General features: G+C 42.3%; 1 protein-coding gene across 16 annotated transcripts in view; it reads right to left on the bottom strand.

Annotated features, from left to right (window-relative positions):
- The window catches only part of LOC147122327 (ecotropic viral integration site 5 protein homolog), a 260,882-nt gene that overhangs the window by 44,522 nt on the left and 192,250 nt on the right, over window positions 1-24,110 (bottom strand). For 8 of the 16 annotated variants that reach the window (XR_015077732.1, XM_085983332.1, XM_085983333.1 and 5 more), the window contains one exon: window positions 20,085-20,180. The exons of 1 other annotated variant lie outside the window; for it this stretch is intronic. Coding sequence is in view for 14 of the 15 variants with exons in the window: in XM_085983332.1 (XP_085839458.1) it covers window positions 20,085-20,180 (96 nt within the window). In the remaining variant the exon portion in view is untranslated. Of the gene's footprint in view, window positions 1-6,954; window positions 7,027-20,084; window positions 20,181-24,110 lie in introns of all 16 variants that reach the window. 7 more of the 16 variants (XM_085983320.1, XM_085983322.1, XM_085983321.1 and 4 more) reach the window with 1 other exon arrangement.

The raw sequence follows: 24,110 nt of genomic DNA, 5'->3' as shown, positions 1-24,110 counted from the left end.
AGCTGGGTGCGTCGAATCGCCAAGTTGTGGAGCATGCAGCAGACGACGACGATGTGACCCACTTGCTCCGGCGAGAACTGCAGGGCTCCCCCCGAATGGTCTAGACAGCGGAATCGCTGTTTGAGCACACCAATAGTGTGCTTGACAATGTTCCTGGTCGCCTGATGGCTGCTGTTGTACAGCTCTTCTGCTGGGGTGGCGGCCAAACGGAGTGGTGTCATGAGCCATGGCCAGAGAGGATAGCCCTTGTCCCCAAGAAGCCAGCCTCGTGGGCGAGCCGGCCCCTCAAAAAGGTCACAAATTGAGGTCTGCCGCAGGATGAAGGCATTGTGGCTGCTCCCTGGGAATTGGGCGTTGACTACCATGATCATTTGGCAGTGGTCACAGACCAGCTGCACATTGAGGGAGTGGAGCCCCTTGCGGTTGCGGAAGTCCTCAGCATTCAGTAATGGCGCCCGCAAAGCCACGTGTGTGCAATCAATCGCCCCCTGCACCATGGAGAAGTCCGCAATATCAGAGAAGCCCTGCGCGCGCCTGCTTCTCCAGGGTCAGAGGGAAGGTGATGAATTGACGCCTTCTTCTATAAAGGGCAGCTGTCACTTGCCGGATGCAACAATGGACTGCAAACTGAGATATATTCGCAATGTCCCCAGTGGCTGACTGAAAGGATCCTCTGGCATAGAAATTGAGGGCAACAGTCACTTTAACGGCCACCGACAGAGAGGTCCTGCACCGTAGACGCGGCTGCAGATCCTCAGCAAGCAGGTGGCACAGCTCAGATACAACCTCCTTACCGAATCGGAGCCTTCGAACACACTGCTCCTCCGACATGTCAACGTATGACACCTGCTGCCTGAATACCCTCGCAGCGTACCCTTGGATTGGCCGACCTCCATTGCCCCTCCTCCTTCTGGCCAATCCCGGCCCTCTCTCCCGCCGTCTCTCTGCCCCTTCACAGTGTCTGGCCATGAGGACGTGGCCCTCCAAAGCAGCTCCCATTCCGATGCCAGTCGGTCAAAACGCTGTTAGGTGTAGCGCTCCAACTGCTCCGGACAGGTTTGAAGGTCCCAAGTATTCTAAGGCTAAATTCAAAAAAACCTGCTCCATAGTAGCTCACCAACTCTCTCCAGCAACAATCACAATGAACAGGCCAAGTGGCTGCAGCTTTTATACTAGAGCTGTCCCCTTTAAATAGCGCCCCCCGACTCCGAGAAGGGCCTGGTAACGTTCCATCGAACTGTCACTAATAGCGCTAGGCGCAAAGGTTCCGGGCGCCACCGAATATCCGGTCAGGGGCACCTAAAAGGCGTTGCACACTGAAATGACGTCATGGTCTGCCTGCGCACGCAGGCGCGCACTAACACTTAGCGCAGGCGTTAAATGTATAGTCAATATGGGAGGTGTCGCTATCTTCATTGCGCCCACCCGAACATTGGGTAACGCCCCAATTCTCGGGCTCTTTAGGCGCTAATCGCTGGCGCTACCAACCGAATTTCTAGGCCATAGAGTTTTACAGCACAGAAAGAGGCCCTTCGGCCCATCGTGTCCGCGCCGGCCATCAAGCCCTGTCTATTCTAATCCCATTTTCCAGCATTTGGTCCGTAGCCTTGTATGCTATGGCGTTTCAAGTGCTCATCTAAATGCTTCTTGAATGTTGTGAGGGTTCCTGCCTCTACCACCCTTTCAGGCAGTGAGTTCCAGATTCCAACCACCCTCTGGGTGAAAAAGTTTTTCCTCAAGTCTCCTCTAAACCTCCTGCCCCTTACCATGAAACTATGAACAGTATGCTCTGCCATAACCCTATTTGGGGAGAATAAATTTTATGGAGCAAGCAAAGCTGTTGGTAAATAGCATATTCATGCCCACAGTTCAATTTCTAATCTTACTTGCACAGTGTGGGGAAGGCACAGAGTGGATCTAGTACATCCCCAAAGCAAAGGACATAAAAATCAATAGATAAGTCACACGGACAGTGACATCTTCTGGAGTTGATTATAGAACAGCACTGGTAAATAATTTGGCACATGGACTGGTGTATGGAGATCTGGAGACAGAGGAATTGTCAATATTTAAAAAAATTATTCGGCTGATAGCTTTTTAAATTATTTTGATTCATTCTCGGAATGTAGCCATTGCCTACTTGCCCCGAGAAGGTGGTGGCTACTTTCTTGCTTGACACAACTAAGTGGCTTGCTATGCTACTTCAAAGGGTAGTTAAGAAAGAGTCATGCACGTTAGTGTGGGACTGTAGTCACATAGGTCAGACCAAGTAAGGAAGGCAGGTTTCCTTCTGGTTAGTTAGGCTTTTAACAACAATCCGACAGCTTCATGGGTCACTTTTACTGATACCAGCTTTTAGTTCCAGATTTTATTATTTTTTTAAACTGAATTCAAATTTTCAAACTGCCATGGTGGGAGTTGAACTCCGGTTCCTTGGATTATTGGTCCAGGCCACTGCATTACTAGTCCAGTAACACTACAGTACCATCATGAAAGGATAAACTGACAGGGAGTCTATAAAGTAGTAGCAAGAGGCTTCTCCAATTCCTCAGCAAGTTTATCTAGTAAAAAGGAGGCAGCAGGATGAGGAAAGTCCCAGGTTCAATCTCTGCTTTGTGTTAAGATAGCTGATCTTGGCATGAGGTGGCAATGGGACCACTGGAATTGGACTCCGTGGTTCTGGCTTGGGAGGGGAAAATTGCTCTCCAGTGACCCTTTACTGCAAGTCTGCACTGCGGACAGCAGGAGAGGGCAGAATTGGATTCAGCTACGACTCCACTTTGTGACTGAAGAGCCTGACACTCACTTTCAAGGCTTAAGGAGAAGTAACTGCAACTTGGGCAAGGTACTGGTGGAACCACGTGCCAAGCAAGCAGTTAATGCCTTCTAGAGGAGCGGAGAAACAAAGTATCAGTGGAATAAACTCTCCATGAGGCTTCTGTGCCAATTAAGAGCTGCTCTTCAACACGTCAGATGGAACTGATTTGAAAAGTGAAGTTCAGCTCTCTATCAGGCATTGTAAAATTGCCATCCCTTTTCTGAGAGATTAGATTGCTTCCTGTTTTGTACAACGAAGTTACCACAGCCAGGACACACGTGTGCACTAAGTAGATGTTCATGGTGGCTGTCATTATGGTTCACATTTGGTACCACTGTCAAAAAGAACACAACACTACTGTAGGCCTAATCCTTCAAATAGTGAAGTAAGCCCTTTACCCGTTTCGTTTTTTGGGGGGGAGGGTGGGGTGGGGGAAGAGGAGGGAGCGTGGTGGGGTGCTTTTGTCAGTACACAGTCCATGTATTTATTTTCTACTGACTGTCCTGTGGAAAGCACACCAGCAATACCAGAGACTGGTAAACTCTTTGCATGCATTTGAACATTTGTATGGTGAACTCTGTCACTATCCTATTCAAAGTGGTGCATGTTGCACTTTTGGCACCAGTACTGCATTGGTATGCACAGTATTAGGATGAAACTGTAAGACATTGATTTCAAAATACTGCACACAAGAGACACACAGGAATAAGCATTTTACAGTAGTACATGATGTTCCTCTAAGTCACTACTTCTGCACTGAGCTATGGGAGGAAAACGTCAATTTTTTGATGTCCAATATTTTCCCACCCATTTTGTCTCATTTTTGCACGCTAAAAATAAACTTTTTTTTCTATTAAATGGGCAATAAAGGTGGGCTTTTATGATCCCTATGAATGTCTTATTGTTGTCCATTCTACTTTTTAAGTTACTTGCACAAAACTTAAAAAGTAAAGAGCAAATCCAGGGGATACTTTTTAAATTAAGCTACTCCCCCATTTCATACTGAGAATTGATAAATTTATTGAAACTTGGCTTTGCACTCAGTCACCAATATGATTTCCTGGCATTCGTCAGCTCCAGGTGGTTCTCAGGCTGGTCTCAAGTTATTACCTTACCCATTACTTTTTACAAAGCTTCTCCAGGGCATAGGGCATGTTTCCAGCGCTTGATGTCAACAAGCAGCCTTGGGAGGGTGTCTTGACCTTGTCCATCTCTCAGCAAGGAAGAAATGTCAAACCGTTTAAAAAACACATTGAACCAGATTTAGATAAGTCTTTGCAATATAAAATGGGGGAATACTTGAAATAAAAGATACTATTTCCTAAATGTGCCTTCCTCGAACGATAAAGTTAAATACTAGATGGTCGAATTTAAGAAAATTACTCAAACAGGAATCCAAGTTTTTATATGCTATGATAAAGATGATACTTGATCCAGAACAGAAACTAGAGGATTTATTATTAACAGTATGCACAGGAAACTTTTTTTTATCCGGCACGGACAGGACCGACGTGGTGCCGGTTCATCAAAAATTCCGGATAGCCGAACGCTATAGTAAAAGATACGGAGCTGAGAGCTCCGTATAAAGCAACAAACCGTGTTGCCAGCTTCAGAACAATGGCCACAAGTTGCAAGCGTCTCTGTAGCTTAGCAACAGCTGCAGCCACACCCTTGCACAGCAACAAATGGAGGAAGGCAAGCAATAAAAGTTACCTGAACCTACTCCTGAATTTTGCCGGTTAACCGAGATTTCCGGTTATTTAGGTGCCGGTAAATTGAAAGTTTCCTGTATATTGCTTTGGTGTTTTTCTACATCACTTTTTATTAGTATCAATGCGTTTACAATTTAAAATAAAGACACAGGCAGTCTTTTATTCAAAAGAAAGATCGGTCAATTCGTTTCTGCGTGTAACAATCAAAGTACATGTCTTAAGTCTTGAGTAATAATTATCTTGATCATTGAGTTTTAAATCATCCATGATATGTACCTGCCAGTAACTTTTCCTAAACCAATGCCAGTCTCTGAAGGTAGCTTGAGGTGTGCCACTAAACTTGCTTAACATAATATATTGATTGGCCCATGGCTTCACTGGTCATCTTTTGTACATCCTTACTCTTCCACAATCTAGGTAGAACACGAGTGTCTTACAACATCTAAAAGGAAACAAAGGCCTCTTCTTGGTAATATGTCTTACTATAAAGTAGCATTTTGTACATTAAAGCTCCAAAAGCTTGTCCTCATAGGAGTGGCTGGCTTTTTTGTTTTTCAGTTTAAAATATTGAAGTGTTTATTAGAGCCCAACTCAAATTATCCAAGTCCAAAAGTGGTGCTATTTCACACTGCCTCTAATCTAGAAACACACTACATATTTACATTCCTTTCTACAGAAACACCTGAAAAACTTGAATTTATTTTACACCAGTGTAGTTTTGCATTTTTTCCAGACCAATGTAGTTTTGCATTTTTTCCAGAATATGTCAAATCAATCTGATTGCTTCGATTCATAGCAATTCAGTTTAGTTAAAAGCCTACATACACAAGAACTGAGCCATAAAGTAGCTAATTTGGCTAGCAATTGGAACATGATTTCCCCCTGCCTATACACTATTTTGAAACAGATTTTATATATATATAAATCCTAACTATAGCCCTAATGCTGAAATTGCAGCAATGAGTAACTACCATCTTCATTAGAGATAAATAAGAAACACAATCAGAGTGATTAGTGGTCAAAATGCTTGTACAATATTCATGTGGTTGCAGCAACTTAGGTACAACAGCGCTCAAGTATGGTTAGCTGTTAGGTGGGTCACAAAGTGTAAGGAAATAATGGGTGAAGCACAAGTCCAAGGTAGCTGAATGTCTTTGGGGCTCTTCCACTGGAAGCTACAGAGGCTCACTTATTACCGTCCCATTATAGAGAGAGATAATGTGAGGAGGACAAGTGGCTATAAAAGGGAAGCATTAAAGTCAGATGATGGTACATTTAAAAAACAGAAACATTTAGATTTTGCATTGGAGCAAAATGTGTATTATGTATTACAGGAAACTCTCCTTTAACCGGCACCGAAATATCCGGAAACCTCTCAACCGGCAAAATTCAGGAGTAGGTTCAGGTAAGTTTTACTATATATTAGTGGCCGTGGAACCGGGGTTCCTGGATCTGTGGCCGTGTAACCGGGGTTCCTGCACCTGTGGCCGTGCAACAGGGACTCCTGGAACTGTGGCCGTGCAACCGGGACTCCGGCACAAGTGCCGTGTAACCGGAGCTCCTGCACCTGTGGCCGTGTACGGGGCTCTCGTACCTTGGTAAGTATACCTCTCTGTAATCCGGACTTTTTGATCAACCGGCACCACGCCGGTCCCGTCGATGCCGGATAAAAAAAGAGTTTCCTGTATATGGCAATGTAATATACAATTTCATTTTGGTTTTAAACTGAATACCAACCTAATCTGTTTCTTTCGACAATCTGTTAATGAGGAATGGCTAAAGTAGCTGTCGATTTAAGTCTCTTTTCATTTCCCTTATTAGGAGTTGGCTGTTAGGCGGTTGTGGTCAACATTTCACAAAGAACACATCCCTATCTTCAGGAAGATGAATGTGCAACTTTGCTTCTCTTAGTTTTCCCCGAACATTTGGAGAAGTAAAATCACAGATTGTCTTGCTGATAGCAAAAGGGCCACACCAGGGTCATTCTGTTTTAGCTATCCTAACAATAATGCATCAGTATCTCAAATTCTTGACTAGCAATAAATGTTGCTCATTAACAATAATGCACAATCAAGCTTCATTTCTATATTAAGTTACAGTTTAAAGGGCAACATTAAAATCATAACACAAATATCTTCTACAATTATTTTGATTTTATGAATGTTACAAAAAGCACTCAATTAATTACCACAAACTGTACTGACAGCTGTGCACTAAATTTTTCACATCTCTTACTGTGACAAAATAAACAACTTCTACTGGGGGGTCACCCGGCACGTTGAATATTTGAGACCGACTGAAATGTTTGATGTCTACCATCAATATGGCCTCTATTACAGTGAGCTCCATTTACTGACATTTTCAATTCATTGGTCAAAAAGGGCCAATAGGCAAAGTTTGGCAAAAATGCCGATTAAAACTTACATTACGGAGATGTCCCGGCAGATGAGAGTCAAGTTCGCTTGTGTAGTGGCCGTTTCTGTAATTTTGTGTAGACTGTGCAGATTGTGAATAGATTACACATTTTTGGGCAGCTGATTAAACTGGAAGATACTAAAATGATGACTTCCATATGCATAGGTTACACAAAAATAGGGTCGGAGAAAATAAAAACTACACACATAAACTTCAGATGTGCTGCTTAAATTATATAATCTCGATGGCATTCCTCTTTCACAGAATTATATAAAAATTACAACATGAAACAGACCATTCAGCCCAACCAGTCTGTGTTGGTGTTTAAGAACATAAGAAATAGGAGCAGGAGTAGGCCATACAGCCCCTCGGGCCTGCTCCGCCATTCAATAGGATCATGGCTGATCTGAATCTAGACTCACGTCCACTTCCCTGCCCTCTCCCCGTAACCTCGAATTCCCTTATCTGCTAGGAAACTGTATCTCGGTTTTAAATTTATTTAATATTGCAGCTTCCACAGCTCTCTGGGGTAGCAAATTCCATAGATTTACTACCCTCTGAGTGAAGAAGTTTCTCCTCATCTCAGTTTTGAAAGGGCAGCCCCTTATTCTAAGATTATGCCCCCTAGTTCTAGTCTCACCCATCAGTGGAAACATCCTCACCGCATCCACCCGATCAAGCCCCCTCACAATCTTCTATGTTTCGATAAGATCGCCTCTCATTCTTCTGAACTCCAATGAGTAGAGGCCCAACCTACTCAACCTTTCCTCATACGTCAACCCCCTCATCTCTGGAATCAACCGAGTGAACCTTCTCTGAACCGCCTCGAGAGCAAGTATATCTTTTCTTAAATATGGAAACCAAAACTGCATGCAGTATTCCAGGTGTGGCCTCACCAATACCCTGTATAACTGCAGCAAGACTTCCCTGTTTTTATACTCCATCCCCCTTGCAATAAAAGCCAAGATTCCATTGGCCTTCCTGATCACCTGCTGCACCTGCATACTAACTTTTTGTGTTTCATGCACCAGGACCCCCAGATCCCTTTGTACTGTAGCACTTTGCAGTTTCTCTCCATTTAGATAATAACTTGCTCTTTGATTTTTTCTGCCAAAGTGCATAACCTCACACTTTCCAACATTATATTGCATCTGCCAAATCTCTGCCCACTCACTTAGCCTGTCTATGTCCTTTTGCAGGTTTTTTATGTCCTCCTCACTCACTGCTTTCCCTCCCATCTTTGTATCGTCGGCAAACTTGGATATGTTGCACTCGGTCCCTTCCTCCAAATCGTTAATATAGATTGTAAAGAGTTGGGGTCCCAGCACTGACCTCTGCGGAACACCACTAGTTACTGATTGCCAGCCCGAGAACGAACCATTTATCCCAACTCTTTGTTTTCTGTTAGATAGCCAATCTTCCACCCATGCCAGTATATTACCCCCAATCCTGTGATTTTTTATCTTGATCAGTAATCTTTTGTGTGGAACCTTGTCAAATGCCTTTTGGAAGTCTAAATACACTACATCCACTGGTTCCCCTTTATCCACCCTGTATGTTACATCCTCAAAGAATTCGAGCAAATTTGTCAAACATGACTTCCCCTTCGTAAAACTATGCTGACCCTGTCCTATTAAATTATATTTATCCAAATGCTCTGTTACTGTTTCCTTAATAATGGACTCCAACATTTTGCCAACCACAGATGTTAGGCTAACTGGTCTATAGTTTCCAGCTTTTTGTCCACTTCCCTTCTTAAATAAAGGTGTTACATTAGCAGTTTTCCAATCTGCCGGGACCTTTCCTGAGTCCAGGGAGTTCTGGAAAATGGTCACCAATGCATCCACAATCCCTACCGCCACTTCTCTCAAGACCCTAGGATGTAGGCCATCAGGTCCGGGGGATTTATCCGCCTTAAGTCCCATTATTTTACTGAGTACCATCTCCTTAGTGATTTTAATCGTGATTAGCTCCTCCCCCCCCCCCATTGCCCCCTGTTTGTCCAGTGTTGGGATATTTTTAGTGTCCTCTACTGTAAAGACTGATACAAAATATTTGTTCAGCGTCTTTGCCATCTCCATGTTCCCCACCACTAGTTTCCCGGTCCCATCCTCTAAGGGACCGACGTTTACTTTAGCCACCCTTTTTCTTTTTATATAGCTGTAGAAACTCTTGCTATCTGTTTTTATATTTTTTGCTAGTTTACTTTCATAATCTATCTTCCCTTTCTTAATTAATCTTTTAGTTATTGTTTGCTGGCTTTTAAATGCTTCCCAATCTTCTATCCTCCCACTAGATTTGGCTACTTTATATGCCCTTGTTTTCAGTCGAATACTATCCTTTATTACTTTACTAAGCCACGGATGGCTGTCTTTTCTTTTACTCCCCTTTTTCCTCAGTGGAATATATTTATCTTGAAAGATGTGAAATATCTCCTTGAATGTAGACCACTGCTCTTGTACCGTCTTACACTTTAATCTGTTTTCCCAGTCCACTTTAGTCAATTCTAGTCTCATACCTTCATAGTCTCCTTTATTTAAGCTTAGTACGCTGGTTTGAGATCCAACTCTCTTACAGAAGCAGTAGGGTTAATTCAATTTGCCCATCTTTCCTTCAACCTATCCTTAAATGTTGACACGGTCTCTGCTTCAATCACTAACTCCAGTAGTGCATTCCACAGCCTCAAATCTTGGTTGAAGAAAATTGCTCCTGTTGTCTTAAATCTCTTTCGCTTATTCTTATATCTATGTTCCATCTGGCCTTGCCAATATTTATCCCTCAACCAACATAATAAAAACAGATTATCTGGTCATCATCACATTGCTGTTTGTGGGACCTTGCTGTGCGCAAATTGGCTGCCGCGTTTCCTGCATTACAACAGTGACTCCACTGCAAAAGTACTTCATTGGCTGTAAAACGCTTTGAGACGTCCGGTGGTCGTGAAAGGCGCTATATAAATGCTAGTCTTTCTTTCTTTTCTTCAATTACTGGAAACAGTCTGTTTTGATCTACTCTGTCCCATCCCATCAGAATATCAAACACCTCTATTAAATCACCCCATATAGAAATACATAGAAGTTACAACACGGAAACAGGCCATTTAGCCCAATCAGTCTGAGTCAGTGATTATCCTCCATGTAATCAAATAGTTCGAATCACATTTACCCACCCTGTTCATATATCCCCTTCAACCCCTTTTCCTTCATCAACCTGTCTAATCTTGAATGTTGACATAGTTTCTGCCTTAACCACTTAACCCTGGAAGTGAATTCCACTGCCTGACAACTCTGAAGAGGTTTCTCCTGCCCTCTGTTCTAAATCACTTACGTTTAGTCTTGTACCTATGGCCCCTTGTTCTTGACCTCATAACTACAAGAAACAGCCTACATCTATCTCCCCTTTCCCGTCCTTTCAAAATGTTATTATATCGCCCGTAATCTGTGTAGTTCTAACAAAAAAAGGCCCATTTTTCAAGTCTTTGTATTTGTCTTTCCTCACACCAAGTAGCATCCTAGTGAATCTGCAAAGTACCCTCTTGAAAGCCTCATTATTCTTCCCATAACTTAGAGCTCAATATTACACAATACTCCAACTGAGGTCTTAAGGTTTTATACAGGATGTCACTTTTTAACCCATTCCCCCAGTTTCCTTTGTTCTTCTAAACAATTAAATGTACCTTCTATTTTGGTATAATCTGAAAATGTTAGCATTACTCCTTCCAGGCCTATATCCAAATCATTGATATACACAGTGAACAGAAGTGGCCCCAGAACTGAATCCTGAGGGACACCACTACCCTCTTCCAACCACTCTGAAAACCTGCCCTCTACTCTTGCTGTTTTCTCCCTCACCCATTTTAATCTAGTTTGTTATCCTCACCATAATTCCATACCCCTTAATCTTCTCTAGTAATTTCCATGTAGTATCTTGTCAAAGGCTTTCCTAAAGTCCATGTACAGTGCACCCACTACATTAGCCCCTCCACCATGTCTGTTACCTCCTCAAAGAATTCAAAGAGGTTTGCAAAGCATGATGTCCCTTTTGAAATCCGTGCTGGCTACTTCTAACTATTTTCATTCTTAATAAAACTACCACAGATGTTAAGCTAACTGGCCTGTAATTACCCGGATTAGTTCTGTCTCCCTTTTTAAAAATTGATACCACATTGACCACTCTCCAGTCCTCCAGCAGATATCCACACTCAATAAAGCCTTGAAATATCATTGCTAGGACCTCTGCAATTTTTTCCCCTCAACTCTTTCAGGATCCTAGGATCTATCCCACCAGACCATCACGCTTTATCTTCCCTTAGCTTAACTAACTTATTTAAAATGTTCATTTTATTCTTCATAACATTGCTCATATAGCTCTCAACCACTTCAGTATTCATCCCCTCTCTGGTATACTTTTCTTTAGTAAAGACCAATGCGAAGTACTTATTTAAAAATCATCCTCTACAAATTGACAATCTTCTCCTCTCATGGGTCCCACCTCACTTTTAACAAATCTCTTTTTACTGATAACGCCTATGTTCTGATGTTTTGATGGTGTCGGTTGAAGGATGAATGTTGGCTAGGACATTTGGAGAACTCCCCGCTCTTCTTTGAATAGTGCCACGGGATCTTTTACCTCAACCTCAGCAGGCAGCTGGGCCTCAGTTTAACATCTATAGGAAAAGGGAGTAGGCCATTAAGCCCCTCGAGCCTGTTCTGCCATTCAATGAGATCATGGCTGATCAGCAACTTAACTCCATATATCTGCCTTTGGCCCATATAGAAACATAGAAGATAGGAGCAGGAGTAGGCCATTCGGCCCCTCAAGCCTGCTCCACCATTCAATGAGATCATGGCTGATCATCCAAATTCAGTACCCTGTCCCTGCCTTCTCCCCATATCCCTTGATCCCTTTAGCCTTAAGAAATATATCTAACTCCTTCTTGAATACATTTAATGAATTGGCCTCCACTGCCTTCTGTGGTAGAGAATTCCACAGGTTCAGCACTCTCTGGGTGAAGAAATTCCTCCTCATCTCTGTCCTAAATGGCTTACCACTTATCCTAAGACTGTGACCCCTGTCTAGTCCTGTTAGAATTTTATGCGTTTCAATGAGATCCCCTCTCATTCTTCTAAACTCCAGCGAGTATAAGCCCAATTGACCCAATCTCTCCTCATACGTCATTCCTGCCATCCCAGGTATCAGTCTGGTGCATCTTCGATGCACTCCCTTCATCCCTTAATACCTTTGGTTAACAAAAATCTATCAATCTTCAATTTAAAATTAATTGATCTAGCATCAATTGCTGTTTGCGGAAGAGGGTTCCAAACTTCTACCACCCTTCGCGTGTAGAAGTGTTTCCTAATTTCACTCCTGAAAGGTCTGGCTCTATTTTTTTGGCTTTGCGCCCTAGTCCTAGAATCCCCAACCAGTGGAACTAGTTTCTCTCTATCTACCCTATCTGTTCCCCTTAATATCTTGAAAACTTCAATCAGATCACCCCATAACCTTCTAAATTCTAGGGAATACAACCCTAATTTGTGTAATCTCTCCTTGTAACTTAACCCTTAAAGTCCAGGTATCATTCTGGTAAACCTACGCTGCACTCCCTCCAAGGCCAATATATCCTTCCTAAGGTGTGGTGCCCAGAACTGCTCGCAGTACTCCAGGCGTGGTCTAACCAGGGCTTTGTATAGCTGCAGCATGACTTCTACCCCCTTGTATTCTAGTCCTCTAGATATAAAGGCCAGCATTCCATTAGCCTTTTTGATTATTTTCTGCACCTGTTCATGACATTTTAATGATCCATGTACCTGGACTCCCAAGTCTCTTTGGATCTCCACTGTTTTCAGCTTTTCACCATTTTGAAAGTACCCTGTTCTAGCCTTTTCAGGTCCAAAGTAGATGACCTCACATTTGCCTACATTGAAATCCATTTATCACAGTTTTGCCCATTCGCTTAATCTGTTGATATTCCTTTGTAATTTTATGCTACAATGCCGCCTATCTTTGTGTCATCGGCAAATTTGGATATATGGCTCTCGATGCCATCATCTAAATCGTTAATAAATACTGTGAATAATTGAGGCCCCAACACAGATCCCTGTGGGACACCACTAGTCACATCCTGCTAATTTGAGCACCTACCCATTATCCCTACTGCCTGTCTCCTGCCGCTCAGCCAATTTCCTAACCTTAGTTTACAGTCTCTTATGTGGGGCTTTATCAAATGCCTTCTGGAAGTCCATATAAATAACATCCATAGACATCTCATCCAAAATACAACATCTCCAATACTGCAGCACTCCATCAGTACGAAAATGTCAGCCTAGATTATATGGTCAAGGAATGGGGCTCGAGATCATGACCTTCTGACTCAAAGCCAAGAACAGTACCATTGGGCATCTTCCCAGACCTCAAATGTCCCAAAGCATTTCACATATAATGAATTATTCTGAAGTAGTTATTGTGTTAACAAATGCACAATAATTACATGGTGCAGACACTGCGACAACGGATGAATGGACACCGCGCAACAATCACCAGGCAAGAGTGTTCCCTCCCAGTCGGGGAACACTTCAGCAGTCAAGGACATTCAGCCTCCGATCTTCGGGTAAGCATTCTCCAAGGTGGCCTTCGAGACACACGACAACGCAAAATCGTCGAGCAGAAACGGATAGCCAAGTTCCGCACCCATGAGGACGGCCTCAACCGAGATCTTGGGTTCATGTCACGCTACATGTAACCCCACCTGACGCAGGGTCATCCAGACTCGAGTCGACATTGGCTTGTTCTCTCTACACAGATGCGGCCGGACCTGCTGTGATTTCCAGCCAAAAAAAATGTTTTTTGTCTGTTTTTTTGTTTTTCATACAGACCCCAGCATCTGCAATATTTGACCCCTTGTGACCCCACCTCATTGTTCTTTGATGTAATGTTTCCCTGACTGACCTGTTTGGACACCATTCACACCTTTGACTGCTGTGATTATCTCTCTGCCGAGGTGTGATAAATGGCAGTTGGAAAGGTTACCTGTAAACATCTGACATGATTCTCTGACTATATAAGCTGTGTCTTTATGCATTTCTCCACTTCACCTGAAGAAGGAGCAGCGCTCCGAAAGCTTGTGATTTCAAATAAAGCTGTTGGACTATAACCTGGTGTCGTGTGACTTCTTACAATAATTACAAGCACAGTAAGTTGTTACAAATAGGAATTGAGATATATGACCAGTTAATGTATTTTTGGTGATGTTGGCTGAGAGAAGAATTTTGTTATCACTGGAAAATCTCCTTCCTCTGTTTCAAATAGTGCCATGGGTTCTTTACTGCCCACCTGAGCGAGCCCCTGCAATAGGCAGACGGAGACATAGTTTAACATTGCATCTGGAGGACAGCACTTATCAACAGCACAGCATTTCCCAAGTACTGCATTGTCAGATGAGGGCTGTGGGTAGACGGGGAGAAGAGTGCTGTGAGGTAGTGGCTGCCAGCAGCAGAAGTGGTGGAGAGCAGCAGGAGGGAGCCAAGCGTACCGCCTCACTTTTGGATTCAAAGAGAACCATGAGCTCCTTGCACATGACATAAGAGGAACTTTGAGGAAAGGTCCATAACCAAAATGTCAATTGATTTGTGTTCTCGCGACAGCTGCTGCCTAACCGGCTGAGTCTCTCCACGTTTCCTGTTTTTGTGTTAGATTTTAATGTTAGGAGAGTTTTGATTTTCTGTCCACAAAATGGCAGCTAAAAAGTCTTGAAAGCATCTTACCCATGGCAGATACTGCAATAGTTTATGGAATGGGAGCCAATAAGTGAAAAATTAGTACACTGGTAGCCTTCCATCAATAAAGAATTAGCTAGGGTGACAGTAGATTTGGCACAATAGGCCGCAACCGCTGGGTTGGGGAAGAGGAAGAATTGGCTAGGTTTAATGCTTCTGATTACTATCTTGATTCCTGCTGGAAATATGTGCGCATGGAAGACAGAATGAGGCTCAAATATGATGCTCGTCATAGTTGAATAGCTTGTCAAGGTTTGCACATGTACAATAACCACTGAGGTGAAGTACTGAAGAGCACTAACTGTCTGTGGAATCATACTGTAGCAAGGAGTAATCTTGGATTTGGGAAGGGAGGAAATAAATTAGCAGAGCAAAAAGTATGCGTCAGTTACTATGAGGTTACACAAGATGCAAGACAAATATCTGAAATACTGATGTTCCAAATGCATTCGGGCGCCAGGGTTTATTTCTAAGACATTCAGACACTATATGGGTATGAAATTTAATCAAATAATCCAGAGGTAATTGCGCTACTTCCTATTACTGTATCTTGAACACTTAAAAACTTTTCAATTACAAAATAGAACAAGATGGTAATTTCTGACTGTTAAGAACATTTGCAAAGATGTTTTGTGCAATTATCTCTCATTCATATTGTCGTTCTGTAACATTAAAGCAAGTAGCATTGCACAACTAGCTGAAAATAAATACTGATAAGTGTGACCTGGTGTTGCTTCAACATGTTGCACCACAAGGTAACGATATGGTAGTTTTGTGACTGTGATTCCCCATATTGTGAGCTCTTGATCTTGGTTATGCCTTTAGAGGCAACCATCATCTCAGGGCAGTGCTATCTCAGAATGAAGACAGATAAACCATGTCACCACCGTGGCAGCATAAAACTCCCCCCTCCCCAGTAGCTCGGAGGTAAAGACACCGCCAGTGAGAGCAGAGTGTCTCAACTACAAATGGAAAATGAAAACATTAGCAGCAATTCATCAACAAAGTTTACAAAAATATGGGCTCAGTGAGTTGGTGCAGTGAGTAGCTAAGCCATGCAAACCAGGAGGTCCCAGGATTAACTGATTGGTGCTGAGTTAATTGTGCTCAACTAGAACAGTAGTAAAGAAGCTACAATTGGCCTCAGCGATGCTGGACTAAGGGTAAGGGGCAGGGGAAGAAAAAGAACATTTTAAAAACCGCCACAGTTCCCACCTGTGACTGCCGTCCAGTGACCCCTGCTTGAAGTGTGCATGTGGATATTGAGCGAGGACAGAAATGGGCTCAATTGTGATGCCCGCCGCAATTGATTAGCCGGTCAACCTACTTATCCAAGCTCACATATGATAATGGCCACCTGGGTGAATTATCAGAGGGTGACCAATGTCTGTGGGACCATATCCGATTAAGGGAGTCACTGACTTCAGGAGAGGAAAGGGGAGAAAAGTGGAGTAAAAGAAATGGCACAGGCAACACACTGGTAGCAAGTCTGCCCATCTTAAATAGGGAACCTTTGAGCAAGAAAGGGTGTTTTTGATTGATAGCCTATAAATCGCTAGTCTGATTTTTAATTATAATTTGACAACAGAATTGACATAATGCGGATCCCATATGCCATTAAAAAGGCCTACAGGATCCTTGGTTTATAAACAGAGGCATAGATTACAAAAGCAAGGAAGTTCTGCTAAACCTTTATATAATCACTGGTTAGGCCTCAGCTGGAGCATTGTGTCCAATTCTGAGCACCACACTTTAGGAAGGATATCAAGGCCTTGAAGAGGGTGCAGAGGCTATAGAAGCTGGGAATGTTCTCCTTAGAGCAGAGAAGGTTAAAAGAGGATTTAATAGAGGTGTTCAAATTCATGAAGGGTTTGATAGAGTAAATAAGGAGAAACTGTTCCCAGAGTGCACAGATTTAAGATAATTGCCAAAAGAGCCAGATGGCTTACATCCTAGGGTCTTGAGGGAAGTGGTGGTAGGGATTGTGGATGCATTGGTAATAATTTTCCAAAACTCCCTGGACTCAGCAAAGGTCCCGGCAGATTGGAAAACTGCTAATGTAACACCCTTATTTAAAAAGGGCAGTAGACAGAAGGCTGGAAACTATAGACCTGTTAGCCTAACATCTGTGGTTGGTAAAATTTTAGAGTCCATTATTAAGGAGACAGTAACGGGACATTTGGATAAACATAATTTAATAGGACAAAGTCAGCATGGTTTTATGAAGGGGAAGTCATGTTTGACAAATTTGCTTGAGTTCTTTGAGGAAGTAACATACAGGGTGGATAAAGGGGAACCAGTGGACGTAGTGTATTTAGACTTCCAAAAGGCATTTGACAAGGTGCCACACAAAAGATTATTGCTCAAGATAAAAAATCACAGGATTGGGGGTAATATTCTGGCATGGGTGGAGGATTGGCTATCTAACAGAAAGCAGAGAGTTGGGATAAATGGTTCATTCTCAGACTGGCAATCAGTAACTAGTGGTGTTCCGCAGGGGTCAGTGCTGGGTCCCCAACTCTTTACAATCCATATTAACGATTTGGAGGAGGGGACCGAGTGTAACATATCAAAGTTTGCAGATGATACAAAGATGGGAGGGAAAGTAGTGAGTGAGGACATAAAAAACCTGCAAAGGGACATAGACAGGCTAAGTAAGTGGGCAGAGATTTGGCAGATGGAATACAATACTGGAAAGTGTGAGGTTATGCACTTTGGCAGGAAAAATCATAGAGCAAGTTATTATCTTAATGGCAAGAAACTGGAAAGTACTGTAGTACAAAGGGATCTGGGGGTCCTGGTGCACAAAACTCAAAAGGTTAGTATGCAGGTGCAGCAAGTGATTAAGAAGGCCAATGGAATGTTGGCTTTCATTGCTAGGGGGATAGAATATAAAAATAGGAGGTATTGCTTCAGTTGTACAAGGTATTGGTGAGACCGCACCTGGAATACTGCATACAGTTTTGGTGTCCATACTTAAGAAAAGACATACTTGCTCTCGAGTCAGTACAAAGAAGGTTCACTCGGTTAATCCCGGGGATGAGGGGGTGGACATATGAGGAGAGGTTGAGTTCAGAAGAATGAGGGGCGATCTTATTGAAACATATAAGATTGTGAAGGGGCTTGATCGGGTGGATGCGGTGAGGATGTTCCCAATGATGGGTGAAACTAGAACTAGGGGGCATAATCTTAGAATAAGGGGCTGCTCTTTCAAAACTGAGATGAGGAGAAACTTCTTCATTCAGAGGGTGGTAGGTTTGTGGAATTTGCTGCCCCAGAGAGTTGTGGAAGCTACATCATTAAATAAATTTAAAACAGAAATAGACAGTTTCCTAGAAGTAAAGGGAATTAGGGGTTACGGGGAGCGGGCAGGAAATTGGACATGAGTCTAGGTTCGGAATGGTCATGGCCCTGTGGGTAGTGGAGTGGGCCCAGGGGCAGTGTAGCCTGGTTCTGCTCCTACTTCTTGTGTTCTAATTCTGTGTTAGATTTCAGGAGATGGTTCTATTCCTGTTCCTGGCTGGGGTGGAGATCGCCTTTTACAGAAGGTAAGTACTGTGAAAATATAGGGACAGAGTGATCTCCTGGACGAGTTTCGATCGCCTAGATGGGTCGGAGAGGAATTTCCCAGATTTTTTCTCCCAAATTGGCCATTGGGTTTTTATCTGGTTTTTCGCCTCTCCCAGGAGATCACATGGGTTCGGGTGGGATGGAGAGTGATAGAAGATTTGAGGTTAGGATCAGATCAGCCATGATCTTATTGAATGGTGGAGCAGGCTCGAGGGGCTGATTGGCCTACTCCTGCTCCTATTTCTTATGTTCTTATGTTATGTAAGATGAGGTAACTTTCATAAAAGGAATTGGATAAATATTTGAAGGGGAGAAAATTGCAAGGCTATGGGGAAAGAGCAGGGGAATGGGATTAATTGGACAGCTCTTTCAAAGAGCCGGCACAGGCATGATGTAAGATTCTAATTGAAAATGATAAAAAACAGAACATGATGCACATTCAATAATGTAAAATCATCATTGAATATATATTGAATATCAGTATCACAATACCTCAATGTGGTGGTGCAGTAAAGTTATATCACAGTGCACCATGGAGTCATAGGATTGAAATCTGTGCCCATGATCTTTCACAGCCCAATTTCCCCAATCTTGGCCATACTACATGGGTGGAGATAATGGGCTGCTTGGTGCTTCCCACGGAAAGAGGGGTAAAAACAGAAGGGCGAGTGACCCTGGTCATTCTCATGCAATTCCCAGTGGTCAGTTTCATAGTTACACTGGCAGAGATCTGAGAGAAGACTATCTGTCCACGCTCTCAGCCAGGTTGCAGTGGTGTATGGCAAAATCCAAATCAGATAAATGCTTCATGCTAATCCAGTAATTAAGTAAACCACACAGATTCAAAAGGTCCTAGGTATGGTGCTCAGTTAGCTGCTCTCGACTAATGCAGCAGTAGTCAAGATTCTACAACTGGTCACAGAATAATCAGCAGACACTCACTGACAAGGTTCACATATGTGAAAGGCACCTTGTGTGAGGTACTTACTATAGGTTGCCTAATGCCCGTGGAACCATACCCCAGCAAAAAGTAAACTCCTTCAGGAGAGCTTGGAAGGGGGAACAATTTGCTGAGAAAAATTAGAAAGAAAATTCATCTAGATCTCATTAAAAATGACATGCCTAGCTTACCATCGAAATAATCTATACCTCAATTCAGTACCTATTCACTGCCCATTGCAGGATTGCAAAGATTATTTATAGCCACGAGGTTAAAAATCATGCAATTCATACTTGTAAATTCTCTTTTAATGTAAACACATCAAATCCAATTCATTTTCCTTTTATCTATAATTCAGTGCTGTCTCACAATCCCACCCTGCACACTGAACAAAGTTGCTTCAATTGTAAAATCTCACACTAGTCCAAGTACAATTTGACTCTCCGTAATTACGGCCATAGGAATTGGGATAGGAACAAAAAAAATCTCCCGAGCGACAACCAACCGTAAACCGATACTGCAAGTACGACAAGGAAAATTACAGAGGAATGATAAAGCAAGCAAAATAATGCTATAAAACAAGAGTACGTTAACACTGCTGCTTCCAGTCACAAGCTAAACAGAATGTGTCAAAACAGGGAGCAGAGGAAAAAATGAGGAGGAAAGGGAAATAAGATAAGGAATGTTGCTATCGTGAAGATGTATGCTAATAAGTTCACAGCAGAAAGCTGCACCAGTAGATTTACATCAGAGCCAGCTGCGCTTTTCAGAAGGCAAGATTTGTATAAGAAAAAAATGTGTTATAGATAATGGAAAAGATTAACAGAAAATAAGCAACTTTAGATTTTATCACCTACCTCATGTTTCAGCTCCTCTATCTGATCCTTTAGTTCTCGAATATATTGGGTGGAGTCTGAGTTATTAATTTGGCCTTTAACTTTACCCTCTTCTTTCTGATATGGAGAACAAAAACACTTACTACAGCATTTGCCTAAATCTCTGTTAAATCATAAAACAAGTGGCATCATTTTTCACTTGAAAATATATATTTTCCATAAAAGCTTGGTTATTTTGGAAACGAGCAACATTATATTTATTACACTCATTCACAACACGCACAAGCTAAAAATGGAGCACGGTTAAAATTGTTCTGTTCTATCATGACTAGAAAGCTGTCCAAAATGAAACATCCCATTGCTTATTTAGTGATGGACACAGCAAGATATTGTTCATTTCCCTTCAATGAAGAATGCACAACGACTGTGTGTGGAATTGATGCATCATTGCTGAAAAGATCACAATTAACGATCATTGCAGTCACACATGAATCAGTCATTCCCAAACAGCCCCGAGTTTTGTTTCACACTGCAGAAGACGCAGGCATTCTTTATGAAAGAGCAGAATTATTCGCAAATTAAAATTTAATAAAAACTTTTTTATTCCATTCTGCCCAACATTTTATAACCGATACTGAACGTGTTAACAAGAGAATGTGTCCCTTCAATTCTGTAACAACTGGAATAGAAATTGTGCACTACTCCAGTAGCGGCCATATTTACCATTGAGATATATGGAAAATATGATTAATTAATATAAAATATGTTCTATTAAAAACATTTTTTTTAAAAGACTATGGGTTGATTAACATTAAACAAATGATTATGCTTCATCAATGAAATGTATAATCATGTACTGATCAAGCTTTTCCTGTACATCACACTTCCTGTACCTTTCTTTTTTTTTTCCTTTGTCTTTATGTATATGCAAGTCGAAAGCACCAGATATGGAAACAACTTATGCACTTTTGAGTGTTGCTAATCATGTGTGCATAGGTTTTTGGAAAAAAAATCTTATAATATAAAATAAAAATTTGCTACTTATGTTCACACTGCTATTCCTGCCGCTTTCTTGGGTTTACTCTTATGTTTATCTCACCGTTTACCTGGCTCTTCTTTCCCTTCTATTTATTTTTGTCTGTCATTTATTTCACTTTGGTTCTCTTACGAGTTTTCTCTTCATTCTTTCCTTTCTTTTTTCTTACTCAACGTTCTTGTTACCTAGGCTTAGAGTTGTGCAGAATTCACACTGCAACAAAATGGCTTCTCAGCATGTTGACAGCCATTTTAAAGTTGCTATAGGTACTATAAGCCCAACAAATTCCTCACGTGCATCCGTGTTCTCAGTTGGGGATCCAATGGAAGAGAGAAACCTTGGGGAAATTGGGAGCACTGAAATGCATATGCAAATTATTTTTGATCAATATGGTTGCACCACCAGCATAAAACCACAAAATTCCCATCTCAGTTATTAATATCCAAGGATTGTCAGGGTGCAGTGGCACACACTCAGTTCATGAAGCAGTTTTAGAGGAACTGATCTGCTGAAAAAAATAAAACAAAATTTCTGAACCAATAAATCCTATTATATAGCTGCTACACCTCCTGAAACACGACAATTGATTTATCTATCGTTGAGGATTACAAAATCATTCACGTGTGACTATGTTACTTAAGTCATGACACAATCCTTGGAGATAGTTCTGCACAACACATTACAGAGCAAAAGCCACCACATCATCTTCACAGAATCACAGAATCTACAGTGCAGATAGAGGCCATTTCGGCCCATCGAGCCTGCACCGACACATATCCCACCCTATCCCCGTAACCCCACGTATTTAATCTCCTAACACGAAGGGTCAATTTATCATAGCCAAATCAACCTAACCTGCACATCTTTGGACTGTGGGAGGAAACCGGAGCACCCGGAGGAAACCCACGCAGACACAGGGCGTTATTCCCAGGTCATTATTACATGCCTCCTGGTGGCCAGCACAGGTGGTCATTGAAGGAGGTCCAGAGATCGGGTTACCAATCTGACCTTTACGTGGAAGAGGCATGGACCCAGAACGACGTAAAATACTGTGATTAAACTGAATGTAGGGGATTAAACTGAGAATGCATACCTTTCCTTGGATGGTAAAATCCTCAAGGGAAAAACACATTGAAAAGATACATCAGGTCACACTCTAGGAACTAAAAAATCCTCTCAGTAGTAATAGTGTATAGACATTCACAAGTACAAACAAGTTTCAATTTTTTTTTAAAAAGCAGTGCTCCACCATATTAAACTCTCATTCTAAACGCACTCCTTAGAGCTCAGATAAATATTGCCAAACTGGGATTGACCATCATTGTCTAAATCTCACCAATATAGCGGATCTGATTATGTTGGAGGCAGCACAGGACTTCTGGGAATCAGTGTTTTGTTGAGGTTTTCCCTCAACTAACTGATAACAGAAAGCAGTTACCAGGCTTCCTAGTTGGGAACATATGGCTCACAGGTGCCAGTTAAACTGTAGAGAGATGTCAAGAATCTAGAAGTAATGACTTCCCTGTTTCTATTCATTTCAGGCTTCTCGATATGATCTTGCCTTTCCTTTTTTCCGTAACACTGTGCTGAAGTGCTCGTTTTTGTGTCACATTAAATCAGATATAATTACCTGCATTTTACCCAGCTCAGCATTAAGTACTGCATTCAATGCTGACACACACGACACTTAGAAGTAAATAATGGCCAATTATAGGCAAACACACCCTGAAATTCCTGGGGTCAGGGAGGGTGGTGCAGCGGCAAACTGGCAACAAGGGGTGGAGGGGGGGTTGGGAGCCGTTTCGCAATTTGGAGCAGAACCCAGATCTGGCAACGTTCTGCCCATTTTTGCCTCCATTGGAAATCCAAGTACTTTTGGAGTTGAACCCATAATACAACGAACATTAAACAAATACATCACTTACACCCATAGCAATGCTGGATATCAGTGATGCGTGAGAGTTTATATGTTGTTCTGTAGCCAGTCAATGGAGTTACTGAAGTGAACTGAACTGAACTCTTACTGATTTCTCCATTACCTCCCATCATTTGACCCCTTTGCCGCTGCTCGTTCCAACACACAACGGGCCAGAAATTCGGGTCCCTACGGGTGAGTACTCACTGGGTACTCACGTGTAGGGCCAACGAAAGTGCCGGTTTCGTGCATGCACTGCACATGTGCGGGAAACTGGAACTTCCGTTCCCTTGAAGTAAGGGGTTCACAGGTCGAACGTGTGCGCCGGAGAGGCAGCGCGTACGCCTGGAACTTCCGTTTTTAAAAAAAAAAAATTTATACAGGTTTCTCCGGGAGGGCAAGTCTCCAGCAGCTACGCTTTTAAAAAGCAGTCGCAAGGCCTGCTTTTATCAAGGTAAGTGGTAAAATTAAAACATTTTTTCCACAAGTTTATTATTTTTAAATACTTTAAAGAAAGGTAAGTTTATTTTTAGCCCCATTAAAAACAAATTAATTTTTTCAAAAATTTAAATTGTTTAAAAGTTATTTTATGCAATTTATAGTTATTTTAAAAATGTGATTAAAAAATTTTATTTGTTGAAATTTTAGTTATGTTTTGGGGCCGATCTCTATTTCATAGATTTGACAGGTCTTCCTATCAAATCTATGAATAGAGATTCCCTGCTATGATTGGCTCTCCATGGCCCACGTGATCCCAGGGGACGCTTCGAACTAACTGCGCCCCTGGGATACGTGAGCACTGCGCGCCAGCAGTTGGAGGAGGCCCAGGATCGGAATCTCACACGGGCCCACAGCACAACGGCCGGCGCGCTAGCTAAGTGCAGGTCAGGGGCTTGCACCCGCGGGAAGCCTCCGACCCGAATTTCTGGCCCAACATAGATCGGCAACTCCCATCTGGGAGAATCCCAAGTGGAATTCCAGGCAAAGGTACAATCAACAACAACAACAACCAGCATTTATATAGTATTTTTAAACTTTGCTTCACAGGAGCGTTATCAAACAAAATTTGACACCGAGCCATATTAGGCCAGGCTTG

The sequence above is a fragment of the Somniosus microcephalus genome, chromosome 3 (genome assembly GCF_052327205.1).
Source record: "Somniosus microcephalus isolate GS21.2 chromosome 3, FLI_Smic_1.0, whole genome shotgun sequence".
Lineage (NCBI taxonomy): Eukaryota > Metazoa > Chordata > Chondrichthyes > Squaliformes > Somniosidae > Somniosus > Somniosus microcephalus.
Note: the sequence above shows the minus strand (reverse complement) of the source record. Positions and strands in the feature narration are given on the sequence as shown.